The following is a 22,156-nucleotide window of genomic DNA, read 5'->3' as shown; positions in this document are numbered from 1 at the left end:
GTAAGAAGTAGAAAGTACAGGTATTTGTGTTCAACATGTGAGAAGTAGAAAGTACAGGTATTTGAGTTCAACATGTAAGAAGTAGAAAGTACAGGTATTTGTGTTCAACATGTAAGAAGTAGAAAGTACAGGTATTTGTGTTCAAAGTGTAAGAAGTAGAAAGTACAGGTATTTGTGTTCAACATGTAAGAAGTAGAAAGTACAAGTATTTGTGTTCAAAGTGTAAGAAGTAGAAAGTACAGGTATTTGTGTTCAACGTGTAAGAAGTAGAAAGTACAGGTATTTGTGTTCAAAGTGTAAGAAGTAGAAAGTACAGGTATTTGAGTTCAACATGTGAGAAGTAGAAAGTACAGGTATTTGAGTTCAACATGTAAGAAGTAGAAAGTACAGGTATTTGTGTTCAACATGTAAGAAGTCAAAGTAAAAAGTCGTCAGAAAAAGAAGTAGTGGAGAAATGTGTACTTAAGTACAGTAACGAAGTATTTGTTCTCCACTTCTTCCCACCTCTGGATTTGAGGGGTATTCTGCTTTTTTCACGAGCTGCTCTGCTGGTTTTTGGTTGCAGGCATGGGAGCGCGAGGCTCAGGAGCGACTCGCCTCAGCCCATTGGTCCTCTCTTCAGTCCTCATCAGCGCACTGCTCTGCTCCGCCTGGTGATGTCTGATCAGAGCCTTCGGAGCGCCTTCCCTCCCCCTCCATCCCTTTCTCTGGACTGGCACAAGGCCCGGACTTCAGTGGCAGAACTGGGAAAGACTGGACAACACTGGACTCCGCCAATCTCTTAAAGGGACCACGCCACTTTGTTTTGAAGGGCCATCACACAGAGACGTGAAGATGTTGCGTGCATGATATCTTTCAGTATTTCTTACAGCGTCATAAGTGCCACCGTGCTCTAGGTTTCATTTTAGAAGTTATGATGTCCACATGACTTATCTTCTTAGTATCTTTGTAGATACTAATGCCTTAAAACCCATTGTACACAGAACGTCCATACCAAAGTAGGTGACAGGCTGCTTGTTTGGTGGTTTCTTTAACCCTATATACTCAGAAGAATGTGTGTTAAAATCCAAATTCTCTACAGACGATTAATCTATATTCATTGGGTTCATTCTTATATTACTGTCTCAATAATCTTAAATTTAACCTGTTCCATTGACAGAACATCAGCTAATATCCTTATCACATGCAGCTTTTGCCAAAAGAAACATCTATTACAGGCTTAACAAATTTCCAGGCGTTGACATATATATGAAGGATGCATAGCAAATTGATCAACTGTGCCTCAAACCCTCTTATCTCTGCATACTGAGATAATATTAGGTCTGTTCGAGAGCTGTGCAGTCTCCGGAGCTTAAGGCCCTCTCCACAGTACCCTGATAGATCTTGGCATGTTGCCATCTCGTGCTCCTCTAAATAATAAATGCCTATCACACTCCTCACCCGCAGTCTAGCTAAAACGCTGGGATTGCAGGAGATAGAGACCTGCGGTATTACTATGTCAAGCATATCCCAAGTGAACTGTTCCTCCTCTACATTTAGATGACCTGTGTTCTAAATACGTATATCATATCATGGAACATGTTCCATCTATACCCCAGATGACCAGCTGACGCAGTGCACAATAGACTAAAGGATAACAGTGCCTTCACTAGAGCTCACTAGTCACTCACCCACCCACCCACTCACTTCTTTCTTCTTCTCCTTTGGGAAAGATTCATGTTGCAGAAGAGGCATTGTTTGCTTTTCCTTCTGAAGAAGTTAGTTCAGAAGGACCGAAAACTCAGAATGTACATTAACCCATTATTAGAAAGAGTCTGTTGATTAAATTACACAAAAATTGTTGACGCTTTAGGAAAGCTGCGATGGATTGAGATATATGGCGGAAATGTTGGTCCAAGTATATGTTCTACGGTATAATAAAAGTTTGACTCCATCCTAAACATAATTTCTGAGCTATTAAGGCATCAGAATAATGGATGCGGATATCAGACAGAGTGCCCTGACTGGAAATGGAGCAAAATACATAGTTGTAATTTTACCCCCGCCCCATCACCGCCTATTGGACACATACCAGACTGAAGAGTAACTAAAGAGCATTGCTGCGCTGCTGAGTGAACTACTTTTCATGCCATTTTGTCACGTGGATGAGTCTGTCAAAAGCCACCCAAGAAAGAGCCGAGGTGTGATTACTGGGGTCCTGAAGAAGTTCACGAGGATGTGAAAGGATCAGTTGAACTGCTACACATTACTGTGCCTTTGCCGAACATGGGGCTGTGTACGGTCATTAGCTTGGAGTCTGTCGTCGTCTGTTTTTTGCACTCTCTTTCCCCCTACTTCCTCAAAGTCGAATGAAAGCACAAGGAATTGATGCAAGGTGACTGGATGTCTTCACTTAGCCGTCTGAGCAGGTGTGCAGACCCCAGAGGCCTCGTAAAAAAAGTCCAAACGGCCGACGTAATCAGGCTGTCCTATCTGCTCCTTGAATGGTTTCATAAAGCTCTGCGCTCTTTGATTAGACTGCTGCAGACCAGTCAATGGGATATTGATTTTCCTGCCCCATTATTACAGCTGTCACAATTCAGCTGCTTGACTGACTGATGGTCTCGTTTCTATTGCACTCGTTCTGTTGTGTTACTGTCACTGATGTATCAGCACTATCCCTATTTCATAAGGCAATCTTCTTTTGTTGTGTTTTGCTTTTTTCTTTCACTAGACATTTCACTGTATTAGCTAGGTTTTCAAGTATTTTGTAGTGTAGTGGTAGATTTGGAGCAGTAACCTGAAACTGATTGGCTGGTTGATTTTTTTTAAAGTTATATATCAAAATACTGCTGTATCAGTCTTTCCAATAGCGTAAAAGCCTAGTCACACCAGCATTAGAAGGACCATTGTCTTGGATTTAGGGTGATCTATTAGCAGCAAAGGAATTTGATATTCACTATTAATTATACAATAATGTTTAGTTATCCTAAACTAATGATGCATTTACACTGCATGATACACAGCAGAGCAGCACAGTTCTATACAGTGGATCTTTTTAGTTTTTCAATTAGCAAAAGTTGTAGATATACTTTATACCGGGTATGTATTACTTTATTGGTACCACCTCGCTTGTGTGTTCAAAGGGAGCTGAATGGATACCTAAAAGTGCTGTTTAAAATCCAGGAGACTTGTTTGGTCGCAATATCTTCTCCTTTGGGGTCGTTTTCTTTAGTTCGAGTGGCTTTTTGCCACTAAATCCTACACACTGGTCCTCTTAAACAGCAAACCTCTTTGGCAAAATAGGTTCGTTTGAATGGAATTGCAGCAATCAGCGGATGCACATTTGGCAAAGTAAATTTGTAAATTTCGATTTAGGTTTCATCTGTGTGCTGTTAAACATTACCTAGCCCTTTTGACAAGCCAGATTATTCGAAATGGAGAAAGCTAAAGTGTCTTTTTTGCCCTGTTGCATTAATAATTTAACATTAAACCCATTCTCTGTCAGAATTGGGACTTGGGACAAGTTATGAAACTGGGTTTGATGGTATAAAAATATAGTATCTTTGGAATAAAATGTGGGAAATAAGCATCAGTAAAGCAAGCTAACTAGCTTGGGGAGTTTACTTTAATGATAGAGAACAAAGACTGACTGGCATGTTTCCCACTGTCATGTTTTACCGTTGGCTCAACAGCTACAGTATCTCAAGCACTATCTTCTGTGCGTAGCTATTCTAACAAAGCCCATTTCAAAAAGACGTGCAGGTCAATATCGCTGTGACACTTTCTGGTGTGACCGGGCCACAAATAAGCTTGTGTGTGTGCAAATACCTGATCCGAGTGATGTTAATATTTCCGTAAATATCCAAATAAGGTAACTTCATTGGAAGATGGCAGATTCCTATTCACAGTGTTAAAATGTGTAACTGTTTCACTACACTTTCATAATTTTTACATAGCCTAATGTTTCTTACCTCTGCTCTTGCTCGCACAGAAAATCAAAACTACAGTTTCTTGTGCTTTAATAAATACTACAAAGTAAAATCTAGAAAGTGATCAGAGCCATCAGCTTGAAGTGTATTGATCACAGAACAACTACATATCTATTTATATCCACAAGGTCTGTTTGGTTAGATTGGTTTCTGTGGTTTTTATTGCTAGAAAAGAGTGTACCTGGTGCAGTGTAAATAGCTTGCATATATTTTTTAAACATGGCCATCAAAGACAACCTTACTGCTTTTATATAGTGTGTTTTCCGACCTTAATACTGCTGTATTAATCAATGATCTCTGTGAGATACTGACATGTAGAGTGGCATTTTCATATTGAAAAGTAACTGTTTTGTCTTGTATACTAAAATTGTGCATGTTGATCATTGTTTGTGAATTTGTGTTGGATTTTTTTCTAAAACTATAACTTAATAAAAATGTTTATTCCAGCCAATGGGATGTCTGCCTGTGTCTGCCTTACCACCCAACCTGTTTTGGTAGTTACAGAACAAATGTTGTCTATTTAAGACATCAATTTATTTACAAGAACTGTGCTTCTAATTTTAAGAACGAAAACATACATGTTTTTTCTACAGGTCAAAATCTTAACATGTTTCTGTGAAGAAATCACACTTAAAATCAATAGCATGACCCAGTGTTAAAGGTCCCATGTCATGGCCATTTCTACGGATCATATTTCCATTGTTGAGGTCTACTAGAATAGATTTAAATTGTGCAATTTTCCAAACTCACATTGGTTTCTCAAACAGCATCTCTGTAAAGTATGTGTATTCACTCTCTGTCCTAAACGGCTTGTTGGAGCTCCTGCCCCCCCCCACTCCCCCTCCCTGTGAGCCCACTGTGCTCTGATTGGTCGGGACGTTGCGAGGCTCGTTGCTGGTTTCTGGTGTCGGCGATACAGCGAGAACAAGCAAAACTCATCCTGAGCACACACAAACACTCACAGCAGAAGTAAAAACAATAAGTGTGGCTTGATACTGAGAAAGAAAAAGGTTTATAACGCTGTGAGTCAATGGGTCTGCGGAGAGCATTTCTCCGCAATCCCAACTCGTCTATGACCAGCGTTCAGGGAGCTCTTTGCAAGTCAATGGGGACTCCCTGTTAGTTAGCCAAGGGATCCTGGTGTGTGAGGTGCTCTGCGGATTGGTCCAGTTGGGCCAATCCGGTCATTTGTTGTTGATTTGGGTGTTCACACGTCACAGAACCCAGGAAGCAAACAATGGAAACTGAGAAATCTCCAACGAGGCGTTCTGGGGCAGCATAGACAGGTATTTTCTGTGTTAGAGTTTTACTCGCTACAGGGTGTACTTTGAGGGGTTTTGACTCTGCAGACCGTTTACATGCATAAAAACCTTTATAGCCAGGGCTGCACATAACTGGTGCGCAGGTGCGCATGCGCACCTCCGCCAAAAAAAGAGCACCGGGTCATTTGTAACAAAGCGCATTTGCGTACCAACATTGAGAGAGGGAGAGAGAGAAGGGAGAAGAGAAAAGAGAAAATAGAGGAGAGAGAGAGAGAAGAGAGAGAGAGAGGAGAGAGAGAGAGAGAAAGATATTTGCGAGTTGCATATGAACCATGATATGAACTCAGGGCCGGCCCGTAGCTCTGGCTAGATGTTCGCCTAGGGCGCCAGATCTGTGGAGGCGCTGCGCTGGTAGTTCTGGGAGGGAAAAAAACATTTTGACCGTTGGTGCTCATCCTAATTTTCGGCCTTGATGTAACAATATTCATAATTAAGTAAATGTAACTCCCTTTTCACCCCGGTTACACGTTTCATTTGCCCTGTATGATGGGCGCTGTAAGTGATGAAAGTGGGGGATGTTGGCTTATCTGGCGCCCGCAGCTCACAGTCCAAAGCGAGTGAGCGAGGGAGGGTGCACTGATACCAGCGCTGTTGTTATTCAAATCTGGTGCCGTGCTAGCTGCTCTAACGGATATAGGAAGAAGATGTTTCTACAATGATGTGGAGGGAGAGTCCTCTCCAGTCAGACTGATAACTACAGCTCAGTGAGGTAAAGGACTCTTGAGTGTTTAGATAGTTCACTTTAGTCTAAGTTCAAACGGTTTGGTCACAATTTATGTAAACACATATTTCCAAGGCACTCCTTTATAATTATTGGGATAAACAGGTTTTAAATCATTCCAATGTATACTATAGGACAGTAACCAAAAATATCCTTTAAAACTGGAGAGATAAAAAAAATGCATATATAAATAAATGTTAAGGTAAAATAAGATATGAATGAACAACACAGATCAAATAAGTTACATTCATTTGTTATTGGCTATGGTAGGTTATTGGTTATGTTCATATACTTATTTGATTACATCCACTTGTCTAAGATGACAACAGAGACTTTCAACCCAAACCCAGCTGTTGACTTGTGGATGCAAGCAACTAATCGCAGACTCAACCAGAGAGAAAGAAGTAGGCCTACATCATCAGCTACCATGTCTGACAGAGAGGAAGACAGTGAGGAGAACAGTCAGGAGGGTAGTGATGACAGCTTGTAGGATTACTGGTCGTGCTAATGTTGTCTTGTGTTCACCTCTGCATGTGTGTTCTGTGTTCACCTCTGCATGTGTGTTCAGTGCCGTGTGTCTGGCAAATAAAGACCCCCTCAAAAGTTACGGTTTATTTAATGTTAAGGATGAGCACCAAGCAACATCTCCAGGTGCTCCTTTGAGAACCAGGGCAAAGAAGTGATGTGCACCCCTGTTTATAGCACACAAGGGGATGGGTAATAACCGGAAAAGCATGACATGGGCTCTTTAAGTACTCCTAACAACATTTTAATGCAGTATATAGTGCGAACTATAGATCTATAGACCTGGCAGTTGAATTATTCATGACAGGTCATTGCCAGGGCTTTAGAGATATCAAGAGAAATCCAATGTGCAAATGAGATGTATTAACTTTACCAGTAATGGTGACATCATATAAATACTTGATTGAAGTAAAGGTGCAAGTTTATGTAATCGGAGGCAGCCTCTGCTTGTGTGGCTCACACATCAATGGCAAAGCACGGCGTTTGAGAGAGCGAGATCTAAACAGGATTACTTTATGCCAAAGCAGTTTGTAGAGTGAAAGAAGTGTTTCAGAACATAATCACCCGATTCATCAAAGGACAGCTTTGCTCTGCTTCTCCACTGTGCATTTTACCCATCATTAGCCCCACACAGGCACAGTATCTGTGAAGAGGAGATGTTTCTCTATTTCTGACCAGAGGTTGTCTGTAAGTTACACACTGTGTGATTCCAACTATCAAATGTAAGAAATATCTGCTCTTTGGCTTTCACCCCTTGCTGGCCTCCTTGTTTGGTTTTACAGTATCTTTGAAGATCTATGATGCATGCAACAACCACTGAATGTCCTGTTAATGAGACACATATGAAAGCATTTCTTTAATGATCAGTGTTCTTGTGCTTGTTGTTTATACTTAAGTTAATTAATGTCCTTCAGTGCGGGGAAATTGTTTTTAAAATACGATGAATAATACGATGAATAGCACAACAGGAGGGCTGTTTCATAAGCTCCAATTTATACTCATTTAAAAGGATTTGAAAAAGGAAGATCACTTAACGTTTTGTCTCACCAATGTTATTATTATTACATTATTACATTGCATTTAGCTGACGCTTTTATCCAAAGCGACGTACAATAAGTACATTCGACCAGGAAGACACAACCTTGAAGAAAACAGAATCATAAAGTACATCAGGTTTCATAGAGCCAAAACATTTCAAGTGCTACTCAACTGGCTTTAGAAAAGCCAGTCCTTTATTAGTATATAAGTGCTTTGTTAATAATTCTATCGCTCGAAGTGGAGTCGAAAGAGATGAGTTTTCAGTCTGCGCCGGAAGATGTGCAAGCCATCTGCTGTCCTGATGTCAATGGGGAGCTCATTCCACCATCTTGGAGCCAGGATAGCAAACCCACGTGTTTTTGCCGATGGGAACTTGGGTCCCCCCTGTAGCAGCAGTAATTGCTCTGTAGTAGCAATGGAAGCATTATCTGCGTATTGTGAGTTCAGTCAGACAACTTACGTGTTTCTTTAATGTTTATTAGAAGCAGCATATAGTTGAGTTTGGCGTCTAGGCTCGGGCCTCATCACTCCACAGATACACATAGCACCATGAGTGATGATTAAATAACTAACCCCCCGAGCCTACAGGTGGAAGCTGGGGTGGTGGTGGGGCAGCAAGCAGCAGCGACGTAGAGGTAGCTGCAGCAATAGCAGCAGCAAGCAATGCATGGAGAGAGATCTGGCAGGTTAGATAGAGTGGCATATTAAGGAGACTCTGTTTGGTTGGTTGTAGAGTGGCACGGGGGCGTTATGTATGAATGCAGCACAAGTGCTCGAGTTGACTGCCTGAACTAGCTCGCAGGCTTCGCCCCATTTATTTACAGAACAGATTAAGCCGGTTCAAGTGGAGATCTTTATGAATAAAAGTTGCTTTATGCTTTTCTTATTTATTCCACAACACCTGTTATAATCTAATACAATTGTGAAAATGTAGCAAACCTTAATTTCCAAGCTGGACGAAGCACTCACATTTCAAACATCCACATTTTCATCATGGTTTGTATATGGGTTTTGAAATTAAAGGATTTCGGCCTTCTCACACAGAAGTTCTGATGTGCTGTGCGAGGTGATTATAAAAGTCAATATAAATGTGCATTTAAGTGCCAACAAAAATTCAGAAATGTTACATTTTTCATAAAAGATATGAACAGTTTGACTTTCCTCCCATGCAATCGCTAGTTACTTAAAAGGATTTAAAAGATTGATCAAAATGAGAGAAAAATCTAAGCATTCCTGGTTTATCGCAAAGGCCATCGACCTTTCACTAACTAAACGTTTCTCTTGTATCCCGGTCGTCAGCTAAATAAGCCACACCTGGGCCGGGTGTGGTTTGAGATATAAAGCTCAAAATATTTGCACACACACTCTTCCTTCTGACACACTGGGTGTTTCTCAATGTCGAGGAGGCTTGCTTGGTAGCACATGTACCTCCGAGTCAGTTGCTTCAGAAGCTAGGCAATAATCCTTCCGGGGCCCCTTCTCACTTCTCTTATTTTTCATTTCCTCGCTCCTCGGTCTCGGTCTCACCGGAAGTTGATTTGTCTGCGCCATCTTGAGTACCGTCCCAATGGCCTTATTTCTGCCAGAGGATCGAGGACCGAGGAGCGAGGAGCGATAATGGAGGAGCTATAACCGAGGAACCACCAGACCATCCTCCGATGAAATCCTCAGATACTCGCCCCGCCCCCTTACTGTGTATCGTTCACTGATTGGACGATGCAGGGCATGCACTGATCTCATACTTCTTGACATGAGAGCAGTTTCCCAGCGGAGTGAAGAAAATACATGAACCTCACGAGAGTCACTCCTCAGTTTATACCGTGTTTTGTTTCAATTCCTGTTTCATTTAGTTACAAATATGTGATATATCTGAACAACAAAGTGGTCAAAAATCATTTTATTCATTTATTGGAAACATTTTCATGATCGCTTTTTTCGTTTTACATTTTCATGTATTGTCATTTCCATTCAGTCAGTCATTAAGTGCTATTAAAATGTTAATATGCTACATATCCACACAAACACACAAAGTGTGCAATCCAATGAATGTTAATCTAACTGGGTTTTGATAGATAACATATCTCTTTTTCTTCTCTCAATTATTTTATTTCTATTGTGCACTCTAATCAATATTAATCAAACTATTGTTCGTTTATACATTTTAAGAATGGCGTTTATCTTTTTTGAAAATGAGTTCTTATTTTATTTCATGTATTTGGGTCTACAACAGATGATACAAATGTTAGTGTCAGTAAATGTGTACTAACAGAGGCGGGTGTGTGTGGAAATAACGGGGACAGAGCTGCTGTCAGACGATCAGCTGTGCAGCGTCATCACAAACGGACGTCGCTTCACGTGACGCTCCGGAGGAAAGGACGTCCCATTGCTCTTAAAACTCATTTCCCTGCTTCTCGTGGTTTCCTTGCGTCTCTCCATGCTTCCCTGGTGGGAGGGACTAGACGCAGGGAAACAACGCAAGTGAGGGACGCAAGGAATCCATTTAACCGAAGTGAGAAGGACCCCTAGCCTCGGAAAACGAAGAATTGTGGAACCGGTGTGCAGTTGTGCGTCATATGTGAGGCCCCGCCTTAAATGGAGCGCGATTTCCGCCAAAGATTTGGAAATTGGTCTGTGCGCAAAGCATTGTGGGGATTTTAAGACCGCGGAGTCTACACATGTGTAGCCTCGAAATTTTCCGCAACGAAATACGCCGACCTCGGTAGAATTCCAAGTATCCTGGACATTGGAACAGTCCTTCGGCGGCACTCGATGCTTGAAATAGTGGCTCTGGAGCAGCTTTCCTCGACATTGAGAAACACCCTCTGTTTTCACGCACCCTTTCAGACTAACATGAATGATTACTGGCGTTCATTTTTCTAATTTTGACATCATCGGGTATTCCAATTTTGTCACAGCCCTTTGAGCTACGCTAAGCTAACCTTCCACTTGCTCCCCCTTATTAGACATAATTGGGAGCAGTATCAATGTCCCATAATCCTTAGCAAGAAACACATGAGTCTGATATGTCTCAAATTCAGGCCTATTTTATATCAATGTATGATTAAGTCCCAATTTGTCCTAATATAGTATTTTTATTTTAAATACAGTGAAAAGAAAAGGGTGAAATGTATGTTTAGGAAGCTCATGGTGATGATCGCTGTTATTAACAATACTGCCAATCTCCAAAGGACTTGGAACGATAATATGTGAAAATTCATCAAAATCAGCATGTTTTTGATCCTCAGTCTTAGGATCAGGTCATATTTGTCACAAGGTCTCTTTTTTTAATGGACACAGCATTAGCATTATAATTGTAATACACAGAGACCAGATATCATATGTTCTTTTACTGTAGTTACATTTTAATTTGTATGTTTGTGTCATCATGTGACAATGGCTTGAAAATGGTATCAAAATAAGCATTGTTTGATATACCATTATGATACTTGAAGGTGTCACATACTTTGTGGGGATATAGTAAGTCAAAATAATCTTGAATTTAGACTTCTTAATTAGGAATATCTTTAGGAGGTGACTTAAGGTGCAGATGAAAGGTTTCTGTCACCGTGAGTTTTCTATTCATGTATTTCTTTGTCCCTGGGCTCTTAGAGATGCTCGATCAGTGTTCACTAATTAGGAGGGCGCCTTTTTTTGCAGACGACATGGGACACAAGAGGGAGGTTTGGAAATTAATAACTGAGGTTTTATTAATGAGGGGGTATCTGCTCTGTTTGGCCAGAGAACAATATGAGAATGAGCGATCTGACGCAAGCTCTATCCATCACTCTCAAACTGTGTGGGGACACCAGCGGAGCAAAGCTTTTAGAGGAAATCTTTAACGTGGGCACAAGATAACAAAAGAAAATTATCGTCTGATATATGCACCTCAAAAAATATTGTTAAAAGGCTAATCTAATGCATTCAGTTTGAAAGGACCGATATTAATTGCTCTACTAAGAGCTCCTGAATGGCATCACCTCATTGTGCTATGTACACCCCCAACGAGCACTCAGTCTTCAGAAACCTTTGCCAAATATTTTCTTTTTCCTGATTTTTTAATGACTAAAAAAATCATGTGGCTAAATGATATTTAATGTGGTGTTCATACTTCGTTAGCAGGTTCTAAATTAGGAAAAGTAAGAAACGTGCATTTTATGAATTTGTTGTGATATTTTACACTTCAACTATGCTTTTAGTTCATTAAAAACTTTAAAAGACATATTGTTGTAACCATCTAGCAGCTCTGTGAACCTGTACTTGTGACACTAACGCTAAATGCTAACATCAGCATGCGAACATTAGCACCATTGCTATATTTCATACTGATATTCAGCATGTCTATCATGTTCATTTATCTGGTGTTTTCCAATTAGCGCTAAACAAATGTTATCTAAAGGCTGACTGGCATCTGCCAGTGGCACTAGATGGCAGTCTGAATAGTGAATATTTATACAAAGTCATAATAATTCAATCTAATATTTGTGAAGTACTCAACAAACATAATTAACACAGCTTTTGTTCAACAATTCTCATTATCAATCTGTATGTAGGCTATCAGCTTGAGAGAAAACAAAACCATAATACAAAGTGTTTGCTTTTGTATAAAGTAAATAGAATATGAAATCAACCTGATTAAAAGAGAGCGGCGGTGTTGGGTTGATATATTGCACAGGAAGAGGAAGATCACTGGTGCAGTTGCAATATTTGTTTGGTTGAAGGAATGCATTAACAAACATTGTGAATAATCCATGAACTTAAAGGTCCCATGTCATGGCCATTTCTACCGATCATAACTCCATTGTTGAGGTCTACTAGAATATATTTATATTCTGCAATTTTCCAAACTCACATTGGTTTCTCATACAGCATCTCTGTATAGTATGTGTATTCACTCTCTGTCCTACATGGCTTGTTGGAGCTCCTGCCCCCCCCTCCCTGTGAGCCCACTGTGCTCTGATGAGTCCACCACCGTTACAGCGGAACATCAGTGTTTATGTGTTACAATGGCGTTTGCAACCAGAAAATGACACCAGTAATGACAAACAGATCAAGGTCTGGGTGCCACGTGTTGATGGGACGTTGCGCGGCTCGCTGCTGCGAGGAGCGGACAGTGTGAGCTGGGTGCATTTCCTGCTTGCTGCGTGGGATCTGCGAGACAGCGAGACATCGCGAATGGACGCGGGAAGAGGGGGGATGCAGCACCCCCATCTGCGAGGCTCCACTAGCACCCGCAACCCCCCACACCCCCAAACGCGGCGCACCTACAGTGTAAGCGGGCCACAGTTTAGCCGCTGCGAGGCTCCACTAGCATCTCCCCCCCCAGCGCGTCACAGTTTCGCCGCTGAGAGAGTGTGTGTGTGTGTGTGTGTGTGTGTGTGTGTGTGTGTGTGTGAGGAGCTGTACCCAGGAGGTAAACAATGGAAAAAGAGAAATCTCCAACGAGGCGTTCTGGGAAAGCATAGACAGGTCTCTTCTGTGTTAGAGTTGTACTCGCTACAGGGTGTACTTTGAGGGTTTGTGACTCTGCAGACCGTTTACATGCATAAAAACCTTAACACACGGGTAATAACCGGAAAAGCAGGACAAGGGATCTTTAATATGTTTTTGGTGTCTTCAATCTTCAATAAATATTGAAAGTGTTGTAAAAAATTAGGTTTCATTAACACTTAAGAAGTGGCACATACCTCAAATTTGAACAATGAGTTTTCAATGTAGACAAGATCATAAAATGTCAGTGCCAAACTTGTACAATGTGTTCCAGTCCAATCCAGTGTGGTCAATGTGCTTTGACTCACCGAGTGGCTCCATCCAAACCACCTCAAGCAGATCTCACTGAACTTCAAGGATAAATGCAAGGCTCCATCGAGGAGGAAGTTGCTCAGGCGAGGACGGTGAGGAGACAGAGGCTGTGTGCTGGAGGTTTCTTGGGTATAGACTTAATAAGCACTGGCAATTTCAGCAGAGACACACGGGACCACCATGGCGAAGTAGGACATTACCTTTTCTCTTCAAACAGGTTGAAGTTGTGAAGTATTGATGTGGGAAAGTGTAACGAAATCTTTGAACATTTCCTTCGGTTTCCAGATCAAGATTGATTAAAGTGTGCCAGGAAAAGACTGGTACTCAATAGAAGTCTTTCTATCGGTGAGGGTCAGGCTAGACAGGCAGGTTTCTAACTAGATGCTGGTACTAGTGCTATATACTTTAAATCCAAGGACCAGCGGGGGAAATCTAAGGCCGGGAAATTGAATGAGGAATGTTTTCCCTCCCTCAACGCCATCGAGTTCTGCTCTTGTTATAGACACTTAACCCCCGTTTGTCCTTGTGGTGCTGCGATGTGGCCGAGAGCAGAGGACTGTGCTGGGCAGCTCATGGCTGGAAATGTAACTGAGTGAGTAGGAAGCATGGCATCCACCATCTCTACACAGATAAGGGATGATCAATTAGAAAAACAAGGTTAGCATCTGCTTCTGAATGCTCCCAGCGTTTTAATCTCAAAGGGTGACCTAGATCAGATCATTTGGGATTTTCAAGCTTCATAATGTAGACACACAATGACTTGGATGTTAAAGGGATTAAAAAGAAGTCCCTGCCTCGTACTTCTATGTATTTCTAAATAGTGTTGATAGCTCATATTTAGATTGAAAGTGTATTGCCCAACACATGATCCACACTGTTCTTAGTTAAAGAGGAAACTTTGTTAAGGATAGGCAACAATTGCAGGGTTAGGGTTAGAACATGTACACCACAAAATAACACTATTTAAGTAATTATCTTCCATATATTATTCATCCTCAATGGTAAAACACTACATTTATTTTTTTAAAGGGGTAAGCACATACTAGGGGTGTCCAAACTTTTTTCACGAGGGCCACATACAGAAAAATATACGAAGGGCTGGGCCGCCCACTAGAGGTGAGGTATATTGCCTCATAAGTTAGAAAAATTAATCAAATGTAGGTAAATTATGCTTAATACTTGAATATGCTTAAAGCCCACGTCACACTGACACCCGATGGACACACGAATATGGAATTGTGAATTTCGCACGAAGATGGCCCCGAACCACACACGAAGGCAAGGCAAGGCAAGTTTATTTATATAGCACCTTTCAACACAAGGCAATTCAAGGTGCTTTACAAAAATGAAAGACATTCAGACAAAGGCATTTAAAAACAGTAAAAGATAATAAAAGAAACATTAAAAGAAAAAATGCATGAATAAAAAGTTACAGTGCAGTTTAAGATATGAATAGTTCACACAGAAGTTCCACTTTACTGATGAACACAACGGCTCAGTTTCAATTAAAATTAAAAGCAGCGACAAAAAGAAAAGTCTTCAGCCTGGATTTAAAAGTAGTCAGAGTTGCAGCGGACCTGCAGGTTTCTGGGAGTTTGTTCCAGATATTTGGAGCATAATAACTGAACGCTGCTTCTCCATGTTTAGTTCTGACTCTGGGGACAGAAAGCTGACCAGTCCCTGAAGACCTGAGAGATCTGGATGGTTCATAATTTAGCAGGAGGTCAGAAATGTATTTTGGGCCTAAACCATTCAAAGATTTATAAACCAGCAGCAGTATTTTGAAATCTATTCTTTGACACACAGGAAGCCAGTGTAAAGACTTCAGAACAGGAGTGATGTAATCCACTTTCTTAGTGTTAGTGAGGACTCGAGCAGCGGCGTTCTGAATCAGCTGCAGCTTTCTAATATATTTTTTAGTGAGACCTGCGAAGACACCATTGCAGTAGTCGAGTCTACTGAAGATAAAAGCATGGACAAGTTTTTCCAAATCCTGCTGTGACATTAGTCTTTTAATCCTAGATATGTTCTTTAGGTGATAGTAGGCTGATTTAGTAATTGTTTTAATGTGACTGTTGAAACTCAGGTCAGAGTCCATGACTACACCTAGATTTCTGGCTTTATCTGTTGTTTTGAACATTGCAGACTGAAGCTCAGCCCTAACTTTTATACGTTCTGCCTTGGCTCAAAAAACCATTACCTCAGTTTTGTCTTTGTTTAATTGGAGAAAGTTCTGACACATCCAGTCATTTATTTGTTTACAACATTTACATTACATTTAAGACATACAACTGCAACGAAAGTAACAAAAACAATTATGTTAAAGTACTACGATACTGTACTGATATTTTCAGACTTTGTTCTTTACTTTATCCGTCTTTATATGTTGAAGATATTAAGTTTTCTCCGTCATGTTGCTTCCATAGCATATACAACTTCCTGTCAACTCGCCTTCAAAATAATATGTTATATCCTTTCCAGTTTCACAGAACACAAATTGGGTTATTTACATAATATGTTTACATGATTTTGTTGTGCAATAAAACAACCAGATGGACACATGATAAAGGAAATGTTCAAATTCGGCTCTAATCGTAGCAACATCGGGCCATTCGTGAGGGCATCTTAAGCCATCGTATGACCGCCGGTGGAGTTTCTCAGGCTCCGGCAGCAACTTTGTGAGCGGTGGCAACATCTTTGGCATGCCAAAAAATTGCTGAAGGACCTTGCGAAGGTTAATTTTCGTGTTGAATTCGTGTGTCAATTTTGCCCTTCGTAAGGCCATCGTGAGGGCATCTTGTCAAATCGTCTTTACTTCGTGTTATCATTGGTGCCATCGGCATTCGCCCCGATCAGAGCGAGGGCGAATGCCCGATGGCACCGATGATAACACGAAGATGACACGATTTGAGAAGATGCCCTCACGAGTGCCTTACGAAGTTGCCGCCGGAGCCTAAGAAACTCCACCGGCGGTCATACGATGGCTTTAGATGCCCTCACGAATGGCTCGATGTTGTTACGATCAAAGCCGAATTTGAACATTTATTTTATCGTGTGTCCATCGGGTGTCAATTTCGGGACAGTGTGACGCAGGCTTTAACAAAAACAACAGCCTACATCAAAGCTCTCCATAAGGTTTCATTTATTTCATTAGCAGCTCATTCTTTAAAACAGGAGCCTCATGCTCATCAAAAGAGGAAATACTGTAGGAAGGTTTATTTCTTATGAAAATAAGTTATTGGGTTTTTTTGTATCAATTTAGATTTGATAGAAAATGTTTTCAAAGTTAATTGACTGCATTTGTTTGAAAAGTGGGCTTCTTAACACATGAATACTGTGTAATATCTGTTTTCATCTATATTTAAGAAGTACAATACAAGACAAGCACAAGTTTCATTTGTGTCGCGTACTCCATTGACATTTTTGAATTTTCTGAGGGCCGATTCAAAATGTAGTTTGGACACCCCTGCTATAGACCAACAAAAGTATATACTTAATAAAAACAGCTCTATACCAGTTAAGGATACATTTATGAAATCTGATCAGCAAAGGGAAAACAATATGCTAAGAATAAAAACTGAATTGTGAAATTGTGGATCGAAGCCAATTCAGCCTTTCTTATTAGCTGCTAATCTTAGTTATCCGTCAATAACTAGAATTGTATTTCTTGCCAGTAAATATACATGGCGTTTTTTTTAATATATGTTGTGCTCTTCAGTTTCACTGGATATTTAGACCTCTTCTTTGTTGTAAAAATAGAAGGAGGGTTCTCGTGCTACATTTGAGTATGGACTTGCTCTTCAACAGGAGAGAGATACAAACAGAAATAAATGTCAAGCTTTTGACCAAAATCATCCCTAACCTTCTCCACTACAACAACTTCACATACTAGACACAAGAGACCCTTGTTTCTAAAACATCATTGTCTTTGTTCATTTCACCTCAATGACCTGCTTCATCTTCACTTGACATTTCTTGTCTCTCTGAATTGCATCCTTGTCTTTTCTCTCTTGTTGTGACTGGAGTTATTGAGCATTGCCTAAGTGTCTAAGTGTAGTCATCTTTCCAGGTCAGGGAGGAAGTGGACTTCGCTGAGTAACATTCTCCATATATATTGTACACGATATTGACACTTTACATGTTCTCCTTGCTGTATTGCCAACACATTCTCACTCCCAACTCAGCCTATGTTGACGTTATGACTCAGGGTCCCTGTCGTCACTTTCCAACGCAAGGGGGGCCCTTTAGCGTTGAGTTTCAACTATCTGGGAGTCCCATTGACTTGCATAGAGCTCCCTGAACGTTGGTAAAAGACGAGTTGGGATCGCGGCGAAATGCTCTCCGCAGATCCATTCTCACAGCGTTTATCAACCTTTTTCTTACTCAATATCAAGCCAAACTTATTGTGTTTACTTCTTTATTTTAATTGAATAATGTAGGGATTTTGTTGCCGTCAGTTATGAGGAGTCGCGGCTCAGAATACTGAAATCTGTATTGTTTCATCGTTTTTTCCTTCTAATTTTGTATTATTTTCTCAACAATAACACATCATTATCCTTGTGTTTATTTATTTGTTTGATTAATAAACACAAGTTGGAGTCCGTCAGGACCGAGGGTCGGAGCAGCTCATAGTAGTTGCTTTAGAGAATTTTACACCCGGAAGTAAGTATTCGCTTGACAAACCCTGTGATCAGGGCCGCCCCTCCCTACAGGCCAATCACGCAGGCTGCATGGGGCCCCGCCTTGCACAGGGGGCCCCGCCCAGAGGGCCTCAGCTGCTGTGCGCAGTTCTCCGCTCAGTTCTCCGCCACCCCCCCGCGAGAGTGAGAGGTGACAAGGGGAGCACGTGTGTAACCCGACACCGTTGCAATATCGACATCTGACCAATCACGGCTTTGATACGGCCACTAGTGCAGGTGAAGAGATGTCGGTGAAAAGACAGTTTCAGTCCGGAGCAAGCAAGAGGGGAAAAAAAACGAAAACATGAAGAAACTAGAGCATCACTCGAAGGTTGGCTATTGTATGAGTCAAATGTACAATTTACGAATGTTGTATAAGTCAAATTGCCAATTGCCATATTAAAAAATCAGCTGCAATTCACGACATGAAGAAGGCAGTCTCCACATAGCATATAGGCTAATGGAGATGCAGTTATTTCCAGCATTCATTATTTAACATTCATTCAAGTATGTTATGCCTTTTATCTGCTGATGTACAGGAGGAGGAGAGATACACTGTCTGTCTAGTTGGCTTACATAACAGTTCAAGTTTACAGCCTAAAAAACATGAAGAATGTTTTCCCCTTTTATTCATTGTTATGTCAATTTGCACATTTCATGGTGATGCTCAGCCTCTCCCCTTAAGGCAAGGCAATGCAAGTTTATTTATATAGCACCTTTCAACACAAGGCAATTCAAGGTGCTTTACAAAAATGAAAGACATTCAGACAAAGGCATTTAAAAACTGTAAAAGATAATAAAATAAACATTAAAAGAAAAAATACATGAATAAAAAGTACATGAATAAAAAGTCAACTTTTACTCCTAACAGTCATCATCATGTCAACAACAACACAGAGAAATACTGATAGAAATGTGTGTGTAGTTGTTGTAACATTGCTGACAGAGGGAACTACATTTGAATACAGATTTAAGAAATATCAGTTTTTGAGCATGTCATAAGCATGTTTTGTCTTGACTATATTACAACTATATTATAATAAAATAATATATTTATATTATTGAATTGATTATGATTATTATTAGTAGAAGTAGTTTATTTGCATTAATTATGTTTTAATCTTTTTGAGGCTAGTATTTGGCAGGAAATGCAGACGTACCTGTAAACGCATGCTGAACGACATACATGCACATTTACCATTTACCTCACTGTATACAAAGTAACTGTGTTGATAATAATAATAAACAGGAATTATATTTGCAAAGTAGCCTACTTTGTTTCCAAAAACAACTGTCGGTTGGGGGGGGGGCCTCATCTCACAATGTCGCTTGGGGCCCCAAGTTGGCCAGGGGCGGCCCTGCCTGTGATAGTCCTCAAGCTCTGTGATTGGTTGTTTGAGTGTGCGCCGAGGGTTACGCCGAACGCCGAACAGCACTTTGAAATGGGATGGAACCACGGCAGACTGTCCAAAACTGGATTTGAACGGGTCCACCCCCTCCCCCACCCAGTCCCCAGAACTACACATGCTGGCTATTTTGTGTTTCGCAACATGTTCTATGGCACGTCTCTATTGGGAATTAAGACGTTTTCATATTTCCCATAATAAGAAGTTGCCAGTATTAAACTATACATCCCTGGAGGTTTAGGGGATAGGAAACACTCACATTTAAAACATATAATTAATAAATGGGTGAAAATTGCTTGTGCCCATAATGGGCAGCATTAATATACCCACATGACAGCTAAGGTCAGAAGAGCTTTATTTAACAGCTGGTCTTATGTCTGTGACCCCTCCTGTTGTTCATTGATAAGCCTGAAACATGCACTTGTCAAGGTTCAGAGGCAAATGTTGCAAATATGGCAGTAGCCATCGATCATCTTAAGATAATATATACTTTATTGATCCCAAGTTGGAAACATTTGCGTTACATCAGCATGTGTAACAGTTGTAAATATGCAGTGGTGTTTATTTGTAAATCATTTAGTATAATCACACAAATTCTGTGTTTTATATTTAATAATCTGTGTTCTTTATTTATTGAATGTTCAATACCTGACAAGGTCGGAGATGAAAAACTTGGGTCGCAGGTTCCTCAACATGCAGTGCATTACAAGACATCTGTCTGTCAATATGTGTGTATACCTCCACCATTAAACTGTCGTATTCTGCACATTTCTTATACTATCTACATACATCTTATAAGAGTGTTACGGACTCTGCCTTCTACCTGCTCATTAATCTGTCTGTGAGTGTTTTCAGCTTTGTGTGTTCTACAGTATGTGCGGTTGCCTTCACGTCATTGGCTGCCATCTTCTGGTCCGTCCCCGAAGATTGTGATTGGAGCACGCCGGGCCCGACGCACCCCAATCCCAGCGCACACCTTCGATGAGACGACTACAAAGCCAGTCGACGGTGATCATTCGGGAGGCTCTGTTGTGGGAGAGTTAAGCCTCTCGCCTTAACGGTGGTTAACTCGGTGATATTAGATTTGTCTTGGTTAGCTTAGCATCATTTTGGACTGTTGTTTGTGTCAATCGCTGTCTTTGCTCAGTTCCTTTATTAGTTTGTACCACTGTGATAGTGAGGGGTATTTAGTTTATGATGTATATTTCTTTGTCGTTCGAATAGGCTCATTTTGTTAGAGTCCTCCTTCTGTTTGCTCCTTAGTTTAGCCTGCGCCCTTTTAGCCCCTTTTGTTTGCTTGCCTTTTTGTTTAACTTGTGTGTAAATAAATACTTGTAACTTTACCAATTCCAACTGGTGTATGTCACTTTCCCCTACCCTAGAAGGGGGACGTAACAAAGAAAATATCAGTTAAAATAAGTGCTTCAACATACAGTAGTTAACATAGCAGGAAAGCAATATATTAGTACTTTGTCAGGCTTAATATTTATACCCCCAAAGCTTTTTTCTTATTCAAAATAAGACCTTAACCCAAAGTATTCTTTAATGTTTAAATAAAGCCTTATTAGTTTGTCTGTCTGTGTCTCCTATTAATATCTAATAATTAGGGCTGTCGGTTGATTAAAATATTTAAATCGCGATTAATAGCATGATTGTCCATAGTTAATCGCGATTAATCGCAAATTAATCGCACATTTTGTATCTCTTCTAAATGTACCTTAGAGGGATATTTTTCAAATTTGTAATACTCTTATCAACATATGAATAAATATGCTTTATATGTGTGTTTATTATCATTTGAACAATGACAAATATTCTAATGAATATTAAACACAACAACCTCTGAACATTACAAATATTCGCCTCAATTCAACCTGGAACCTCTCTCATACAATATAGTGTGTGTGTGTGTGTGTGTGTGTGTGTGTGTGTGTTTGTGGTGTGTGTGTGTGTGTGTGTGTGTGTGTGGTGTGTGTGTGTGTGTGGTGTGTGTGTGTGTGTGTGTGTGTGTGTGTGGTGTGTGTGTGTGTGTGTGTGTGTGTGTGTGTGTGTGTGTGTGTGTGTGTGTGTGTGTGTGTGTGTGTGTGGAGAGACTGTGATGGATCGTTGGAGCTATGTGCAGCTCAAGGCATATGCTCGAACGGGAGCTACCTGGACGCTGTAATCATGTTGTGCGCACTATCCGTGCTGAGTGTGCTGACTTTTCGTACAATGTCCCACTGTCTGGCTGCCTGCATAAAGTCAAGTGCTCGGCGAAATGTCGCTCCTCTGTTTTCATTGAAACAGCACCTTATGCTAACAACAGCAATACACGTAAGGTATGCCTCGCTCGCTCGCGCCACACATACACACACCCTCCCGGTCCTCCCGATGGCCAGTCGGTGCCTGCCGGTGAACGTGGAAGTGTGGTCTGCCACAAGCGGGCGGCAGGAGCGGGGCTGTCAGCATCAGCTAGTAGAATGTATTTTAAACTCGATGCTCTCTGAAACTACGGGGCGGCCGAGGACAAAAAGTACACATGCGTTAATCACGTTAAAATAATTAGTGGCGTTATTTTTTTTTTGCGTTAACGCGTTATTAACGCGTTATTGACAGCCCTACTAATAATACAAATAATACATTTCAATAACGTGCTTTAACCACCAGGAGTCCCTTTCTATCAGCTATGCACCGTTATGGTGCACAGCCTATCTAC

General features: G+C 40.8%; 1 protein-coding gene across 1 annotated transcript in view; it reads left to right on the top strand.

The window, feature by feature from the left end:
* LOC117535491 (contactin-3-like) overlaps positions 1-4,066 on the top strand; it is a 70,062-nt gene extending 65,996 nt beyond the window's left edge. The window contains 1 exon segment of the mRNA XM_034200007.1: positions 566-4,066. Within this exon segment, the coding sequence (XP_034055898.1) occupies positions 566-657 (92 nt within the window). The 3' untranslated portion in view covers positions 658-4,066.
* Positions 4,067-22,156: the final 18,090 nt, after the last annotated feature.

The sequence above is a fragment of the Gymnodraco acuticeps genome, unplaced genomic scaffold, assembly GCF_902827175.1.
Source record: "Gymnodraco acuticeps unplaced genomic scaffold, fGymAcu1.1, whole genome shotgun sequence".
Lineage (NCBI taxonomy): Eukaryota > Metazoa > Chordata > Actinopteri > Perciformes > Bathydraconidae > Gymnodraco > Gymnodraco acuticeps.
Note: the sequence above shows the minus strand (reverse complement) of the source record. Positions and strands in the feature narration are given on the sequence as shown.